Raw genomic sequence first — 8,370 nt, forward strand, 5'->3', positions numbered from 1 at the left:
TTAACCACGTGGGTGGTGTCTTGCAGTTGGCTTCTCTCTGACTCCCTGTCTGCGCCTTTGGTTGCAGAGACCGTATGAAATCCACTCGGCCACACCCATCGATGAGGTCCTCAACATGTTCAAGGTGGAGCGCGTCCACTACTCCTCCACATGGTGCAAAGGCATGGTGGCCCTGCTCAAGAAGGTAAGGGGACAGCTACCAACCCGCCAGGCCTGGGGGCTGGAGGCATTCAGTGCACGAACAGGCATCCCAGCACGTTCGGGCATGAGAGAGGGAGCGGAATGCCAGTGGGGGCCTGGATAAAGTAGGCAGCGCGCTCACACCACATCGTAAGCTCTCTCACCGTCTCGCATCCAGGATCACGGAGCCACTGGGTGCTAGAGTCCCGTCGGAGACACATCTGTGACAACAGAGCCCCAGACTCTTTTCACTCCAGGCTCCTAATAAATAGAAATACTTAATACATATGGTTCTTTAAAATCGTTGCCACAAATGGTCATTTAAGTCGCTGAGCTTTAAGAAATGAGGCATCTCCCGACTTTTTCCAGGAACTAGAATTTACTAGAATAAAGCAGTGGTTCTCCAAGGGTGTCTCTTAGGCCAGCAGCAGCAACAGCAGCAGCAGGGAGCTAGTTGGAAATGCAGATTCCCAGGCTCCACACCAACCTTCTGACTCAGAAACTCTGGGGACGGGGCCCTGTGGTTTCTACTTCTTCCGTCAGCTCCCCGGGTGGTTCTGAAGCCCACTCGAGTTTGGCACAGGCAGGAGGTGGTGTTCCCCTTTGGAAGCTGGCATTTACCTTTCCTGCCTCGGAATCCCCTGGGATGTGCAGGGTGGACGGAATCTGGCATGTGGTTGGGACCCAGTCATTTGCAGGAAAAGGACGATGGTAACCGCGGTCCCCAGGACTTGAGGGAATGTCATGTTCTGGGCTGTGCACTGGCTCTTCACTGTCCCCACAGCCCTGGGGGCCCATATTAGAGGTGAGAACACGGAGGCTCAGGAAGGCACAGTCCTTCCCGTCTGCGCCACGGGGCTGTCGGAGGGTGGAGGCGAGGTTTGATTCCAGGCTTTCCCAACTCCAGACGCCAGCTGTCCTTCCCTACACCGCCGTCCATGACTAAGTCACTTTAGAGGAGATTCGGTGCTTGCTTCTTAGAAGTCAGGGGTCCTTAGAACCCACTGCTCACTGGAATCAACTGGATGCCCTATGCATGTGCCAGTGCCTGCATCCCTCCCCCACCCCTGCACCCAGGAGAACTGCTTGTCCTGAATGGGGAGCTCCCATGGGGCACCAGAGGGCAGTCTCTGCTTTAAGCACCCATTGTTTGGGGGCAGCCCCTGGGAGGAGGCTGCCATGACCCTCAGGTAGGACCTTGCCTGGTGTCCTCACGTGGTGTGACCGCAGCCCACTCACTGGGTACGGCTGCGAGATTTCTGCAGTGTCAGGGGCCAGGAGGGAGCAAACTGGCAGGGGGGCTCTGACTTCCAGCTCCCCCCTTTTGGCAGCCACACCCCCCTAAGCATTGGCCAGGTCCGTACCCATCCCCGTGGGTCCCATCCTAACCATGCTCTGGAGATGGAAGTGTTGCCTTTGCCCTTCCTGCTCTGGCGGAGGAAACAAGGGCAGAGCCTTCAGTAGCCTGCCCAAGGCCTCGAAGCTGGGGTGGGGGTGGGAGTGGAGGTGAGGGGTGTCAGACCGGGGCAAGGGCCCCGCCTGTCACTGTTAGCCCAAGTGTGCTTTGTGCTAGGTCAGCCAGGATGTTTTTGAAAAGCTGAAAGCCCCCTTTGGGTACAAGGAAGTACTCTGTGGCTGCTTTTTATACTGCATCACCCCGAATTAGCAGAAATTCTATTTGCGGAGAAACTAAAAATTATACCTTCGGCTACAAAGGAGGCCCCTTCATCAGGCCACAGAGGTCACCACAGAGCTGTCCAGGGATAAATTCCATTACACTTTCAGACACCCATTACCAAGCTGACGGTCTCAAGATGAGGTGGCGAATTCCTTTTATATTTAACCGGAAGCCTCTGCAGACATTAGTGAGTGGGACATCTTGGGCGCTAGTCCCCAAGGACAACGCGGTGGCTGAAAATCCAGGTCCTGCCAAAGAGTCCCTCTCTGGGTGACCGTTTGGAAGCAGCCTGCCCTCTGGGTTCCTGTCTGGCAACAAAGGGATGAGTGTAGGTGATGCTTCCGACAACGGCAGCCCAGAGCCCAGCGTTAATGGGGCATTAAAAGCAGAGGCACCTTCATTTTCGCTAGATTTCTCCCTTCAGGGTCCCCGCTAACCTCAGTGGGACACATAGCTCAAGCAAACACACTTGCCTTCTGCCCGCAGCTCCTGACCAAGGACCCGGAGAGCCGCCTGTCCAGTCTTGGTGATGTTCAGAGCGCACCCTACTTGGCCGACATGAACTGGGATGCGGTGTTCGAGAAGGCGCTGACGCCTGGCTTTGTGCCTAATGTGAGTGGGGGTCTCATCCAATGGCATGCCATCCCTCTGCAGGGTCCCCTGCCCTGCTCTGGAGGAAGAACCAGAAGCTGGCCAGGGAGGCCTCTGCTGGCCATGGTCCCAGGAGCTTCAAGGAGTTCACAGTACGCAGAGATTGAGTGTGGATTTGGACCTCATTTCCAGTATTCCACTTGGAAAGCTTCTCTCCTTGTAGAAGGTCTTTGTGGGAACAGAGCCTCCTTTCTTTTATTGAATCACACCCGCAGTGTGCACAGGTCCAGGCACTGGGGGTGGGGAGGGGAATCACACCCACAGTGTGCGAAGGTCCAGGCACTGGGGGGTGGGGAGGGGAATCACACCAGCTGTGCGTGCAGATCCAGGCACTGGGGGTGGGGAGGGGAATCACACCCGCTGTGTGCCTCCACCCACCCGCCGATCTAGCCGGCCTGTGTTCGCTGAGCACGTACGCATGCGGGCACTGCGCGTGGCTCGAGGTGAAGCCCTGTAAAGAAAACAGTCTTGGTGCCCATTGTCAGGGAGCTTGCAGATGAGAGCAGACCTCAACTGTGCTACAGGCAGCTGACCTTCGGGCCGATGAGCCTTTGGTGGGGGCCTGGCCTGTCCCTTGGAGACTGTTTAGCGACATCCCTGAACTCTACCCACGGAATGCTAGTAGCTCTCCCCAGTTGTGACAACCAAAACCATCTCCAGACATTGCCAAGCACCCCTGGGGACAGCTGCCCCCTGTTGACAACCCACGGGCTAGGAATTTTGTACAAATAATAAGCCAGTCAACATAAAAGTCACCCGTAATGACCCAGGGCTGCGTCCTGGAGGGAGGCTGCAGGCTCTCCTTCCCTGGGGGCACAGACCACTACCACCTCTGTGACCGCAGGTGTGCTCCAGAAGGGGTTCTTCATCTGTGCTGGGGAGAGGAGAGGGACCACCCACCCTACACCGAGCTTGTCAAGAGTAAATGCCAAGAGGCATCCAAAGACCAAGCAAGACCTGGAACTCAGGGAGCCCTCAGTAATTACCACCCTGGGAATGGCTGGTTTAATTAATAAACCTGCTGGGGGTCTGGTCTCGCTTCCCCTGGCTGGCTTCCCTCAGAATGCACACTCTGGAGACGCCAGAGAAATACGCTAGCCTCCTTGGTGGTCCTCTTCTGCCCCGCTCCGGCCACGTTGACGAAACCCAGGGATCTTGGTGCAGTCCTTCGAATGGAGGCCGTGTGCCAGATGCCTGGGTGACCCTTGGGGCCAACGTGGGTTGTGTCTGTCAGCCTTCTAGAGACCGCACGTGCTGCTCTTCCCCAAGCCCATCCAAACACACTCAGGCACACTCACAAGCACACTCACACGCACACTCGCACTCATGCGCACTTCCACGCAAACACGTGCAGAGGGCCCCTGCTTCAGCCCCACCCGGATGCTTATGCTTGTGCCCTCTGGCCACACTGTTTCGTAGTCGTGCACCTGCGCACACGCTGCTTCCTCCTCCAGGATGCCCTTCCTCTCCTTGTCCTCTGGCGTCTCCTGTCCCTCCTCCAAGGCAGCTTCAAACCCAGCGACTGGCCCATTTGACGGTCTTGGTAACTGCCTTCTGGAATAGAGGCAAACTGAAGCATTTCCTCCCACGAGACAGGCCCCAGGCCAGCCCCCACCTCCTTACCCGGAATCAATCACAGCCTCTCTGGTCCTCCACTGGGTAGGTGTGTAGAGCGACACGAGCGATTAACATTGTTTTGTTCCAATGCATCTGCCATTCCCCTGAGAGCTTTGGAGGCCAGAGCCCGTGTAGCTGGGCTGGCCTCTGCCTGAGAGAGCCCCAGAGCAATGGGTGGTGCTAGAAGGCACTAGAAGTTCTCCACGTGTGATTGTCACACAGATACAAACGGATGAATGATAATGGTCCAACGGGATTGAGGGTTCTGCGAGCCAAGCATTGTTCTAAAATGCCATGTCATAGGAGCTTCACGACAGGGAAGTGGTTCTCGTAGGTGGTATTCTCAGGTTAAGTAACTTGCCCACGATTACCCAGTGAGAAATTGACCTCAGGGGGTTTATATCCAGAGCCTGCATCGGAATGAATGAATGAATGAATGAATGAATGAATGAATGACAGATAAATCAGTCTCAGGAAGACTTGGGCCAGCTTTTTGGAAGAGGTCCCTGTGGACCTCCAGACTGTGGATGGCATAACCACTAGGCTGTATTGCCTATATGTCTCTTTATTTTGGTTAAGAGTTGGCTTGTGTATCTTGCTGCTCCCCTGTTGGGGACATTCGGCTCCAGGAACTTTTGCTTAAACCAGCACGGGGACTCTGGACCAAGGCTCCAGGCAGCCGTGTTCTGGACCCGTGCTCCCCTCAGCTCTGGATGGACGGGTCCTCAGAGAGCACCCCTGGCGGACTTGAGCCTGTGGAAAGCCCGAGCAGTGACGGACCCAAGCAGGCAGCGGCGGCGGGTCANCAAGCAGGCAGCGGCGGCGGGTCGCACTGTGCCTGTGCTGGAAGATGCTTCACTTGGAACCCAGAGAATCCAAATTCTTTCCTTCTAAATGAAGATGAAAACGAGATCTTCGTCCTTGTGTTGTCGAGGGTTCGCCTCTGGCTGCGTTTNTTGTCGAGGGGTCGCCTCTGGCTGCGTTTAGCAGGAACACCACTGCACAGCGGCTTCAACCAACAGGATGGTCTTTCTCACGTGGAAAGGTGGATCAATCCGGGAATTGTGGTAGGATCGCCCAGCCGTGCGGAGGCCCCGCCCCCTTAGAGATCTGCGGTCTTGGATTCGTAGTGAGGCTGGCACAGTTAACAGAAGTTGGCAAAAGAAAAGAAGAGAGGGGAGTCGTTTCCCTGACGGGCGTTCAACATCAGCATGTGCCGAAGCAGCCGGAGCCGGGAAAGAGACGGCTGACCGTAGGGGGCGCNTAGCAGGAACACCACTGCACAGCGGCTTCAACCAACAGGATGGTCTTTCTCACGTGGAAAGGTGGATCAATCTGGGAATTGTGGTAAGATCGCCCAGCCGTGCGGAGGCCCCACCCCCTTAGAGATCTGCGGTCTTGGATTCATAGTGAGGCTGGCACAGTTAACAGAAGTTGGCAAAAGAAAAGAAGAGAGGGGAGTCGTTTCCCTGACGGGCGTTCAACATCAGCATGTGCCGAAGCAGCCGGAGCCGGGAAAGAGACGGCTGACCGTAGGGGGCGCTGTGGGCATGGGCGCCGAGCTTCGGTCCCTGCGCTCCTGTCCCTCCCTTGCTTCTCACTTGCGCTGCCCCCCACCCCACACACCCGGGGCCCCGAAGGCTGGTAGGCCCGCCCCCACCTGCCACATGCAAGGATCCAGGTGGAGGGCCTGGCTGCGTCCCACCAGGATGCTGTCTGAGCACCACGGCGACCCCTCCACATCCAGCCCCATTCCCGCTNGGTCTGGTACCTATCCAGCTCAACTCAGGGGACCGGCTGAAAAAGGGTCCCCTACTCCTCCACCATCTTAACCTCCTCCTGCCGCAGTTTCTCATCTGCACCTTCCTGGGAGGAGCCCATTCATGAGGCACAGTTTCCCCGAAGCCAAGAGTTTTCCTTCTAAGCCAAGGAAAAAAGTGGCACCTGTTTGCCCTCCCCCCTCCCCGGTTCCGCAGCCCTGTGACTGCAACACGGGCCACCCTGGCACTTGGGCAGCTGGAACATTAAACCCTCCGACCTGACATCCGCCAGTGGCCGGTGGCCTGACTGGGGAGGGGAGGCCGAGATGCTGAGCAGGGCTCCCCTTCAAGCTCGCTGGGGCCACACCGCCCCTGGCAGCCCCCAGCGGCGGTCAGCTTTCCCTCTCCGCGGACCAGGCCATGAGCTCCCGGCAGACCGGGCCAGCTCCGCGTGCACTGGGCCGGCTCCCGCTGCGCAGAGGGCCGCCAAGGTGAATCAGAAGGAAGGGCCCCGGTCACACGAGCACACATCACATACCCCAGGGGACTGTGGGGGAAGGGGGTATTAGCATTCAGAGTTGTTGCCCCTGTTATGGGTTGAATTGTGCCCCCCCCCCAAAGATATGTTGAAGTTCTAGCCTCCAGTCCCTTAGAATGTGACCTCGTTTGGACAGAGGGTTGTTGCAGACGTAATTAGTTAAGATGAGGTCAGATTGGAGGAGGGGGTGTCATTCCCACTCCAATATGACTCCAAAGCCGCAAGGCTCCGGAGGCAGGAACGCCAGGGATGGCCGCAGCCACTGGAAGCCGGGAGACAGGCGTGGAGCAGATTCTCCCTCAGCCTCCAGGAGGGTCTAACCCCGCTGCCCCCTTGAGTTCAGACTTCTGGCTTCCAGAGCCAGGAGACGATCAGTTTCTGTTGTAAGGCCCCGCAGATGGTGGCGATGTGTTACAGCCGCCTTACGAGACGGATTCCACGCCCTCTGAGTCAGAAGCTGGCAGGGGAGCCAACAGTCCTGGTGATCCACATTTTAACCTGCTCCTGGTGTCATTGGGATGCCTTGTCGTTTGAGAACTTCTGCTGAGAGACACCGAGTATGCCCAAAGGGGGCCTCCTCTGGCAGGTTCTGAGCTGGTCACAAGAATTCCCATCTACAACCTCAAACCTTCCAGCCCTCTGTCTCCCTTGCTCTGGGGTAGTGACGTGCAGCTCTGAGCCCTCACANTGAGCAGGGCTCCCCTTCAAGCTCGCTGGGGCCACACCGCCCCTGGCAGCCCCCAGCGGCGGTCAGCTTTCCCTCTCCGCGGACCAGGCCATGAGCTCCCGGCAGACCGGGCCAGCTCCGCGTGCACTGGGCCGGCTCCCGCTGCGCAGAGGGCCGCCAAGGTGAATCAGAAGGAAGGGCCCCGGTCACACGAGCACACATCACATACCCCAGGGGACTGTGGGGGAAGGGGGTATTAGCATTCAGAGTTGTTGCCCCTGTTATGGGTTGAATTGTGCCCCCCCCCCAAAGATATGTTGAAGTTCTAGCCTCCAGTCCCTTAGAATGTGACCTCGTTTGGACAGAGGGTTGTTGCAGACGTAATTAGTTAAGATGAGGTCAGATTGGAGGAGGGGGTGTCATTCCCACTCCAATATGACTCCAAAGCCGCAAGGCTCCGGAGGCAGGAACGCCAGGGATGGCCGCAGCCACTGGAAGCCGGGAGACAGGCGTGGAGCAGATTCTCCCTCAGCCTCCAGGAGGGTCTAACCCCGCTGCCCCCTTGAGTTCAGACTTCTGGCTTCCAGAGCCAGGAGACGATCAGTTTCTGTTGTAAGGCCCCGCAGATGGTGGCGATGTGTTACAGCCGCCTTACGAGACGGATTCCACGCCCTCTGAGTCAGAAGCTGGCAGGGGAGCCAACAGTCCTGGTGATCCACATTTTAACCTGCTCCTGGTGTCATTGGGATGCCTTGTCGTTTGAGAACTTCTGCTGAGAGACACCGAGTATGCCCAAAGGGGGCCTCCTCTGGCAGGTTCTGAGCTGGTCACAAGAATTCCCATCTACAACCTCAAACCTTCCAGCCCTCTGTCTCCCTTGCTCTGGGGTAGTGACGTGCAGCTCTGAGCCCTCACAGGCTTAAGTGTGCTCCCAAGGGCCTCATCCCTGCCTTGCGACCTGGCCCCTGCACAGAGCCTGTGTGCTTCCTCAGCCAGAAGGAACTCTGGAGCAGAGAAAATTCCCCCCATCCCCCTGCCCATGCAATGAGGAAGCCGCCTTCAGCGTGCAGTGCCCAGGGGACGCGGGCAGGCATCAGCCACACCAGCTCCTGCAGGAGAGTCTCATTCAGTCCTTCAACAGGAAGCCGTTGGACTGGACCCGGAGACACTGAAGCGGATCTAGCAGGACCAGTGCCCTCAGGATGCTTGCAGGTGGCAGGAGAGATTCAGGGAGGCAGACGTACACGGACTACCGTGGGGACAGAGGATGTGCCCTGGG

At 57.6% G+C, this 8,370-nt stretch overlaps 1 protein-coding gene across 1 annotated transcript in view; it reads left to right on the forward strand.

Annotated features, from left to right (window-relative positions):
- STK32B (serine/threonine kinase 32B) overlaps nt 1–8,370 on the forward strand; it is a 284,209-nt gene that overhangs the window by 260,863 nt on the left and 14,976 nt on the right. Inside the window, exons 7-10 of the mRNA XM_034670976.1 lie at nt 68–184; nt 2,345–2,470; nt 4,834–5,193; nt 7,134–7,273. Of these exons, the coding sequence (XP_034526867.1) occupies nt 68–184; nt 2,345–2,470; nt 4,834–5,193; nt 7,134–7,273 (743 nt within the window). The remainder of the gene's footprint in view (nt 1–67; nt 185–2,344; nt 2,471–4,833; nt 5,194–7,133; nt 7,274–8,370) is intronic.

Source organism: Ailuropoda melanoleuca, chromosome 11 (genome assembly GCF_002007445.2).
Source record: "Ailuropoda melanoleuca isolate Jingjing chromosome 11, ASM200744v2, whole genome shotgun sequence".
Lineage (NCBI taxonomy): Eukaryota > Metazoa > Chordata > Mammalia > Carnivora > Ursidae > Ailuropoda > Ailuropoda melanoleuca.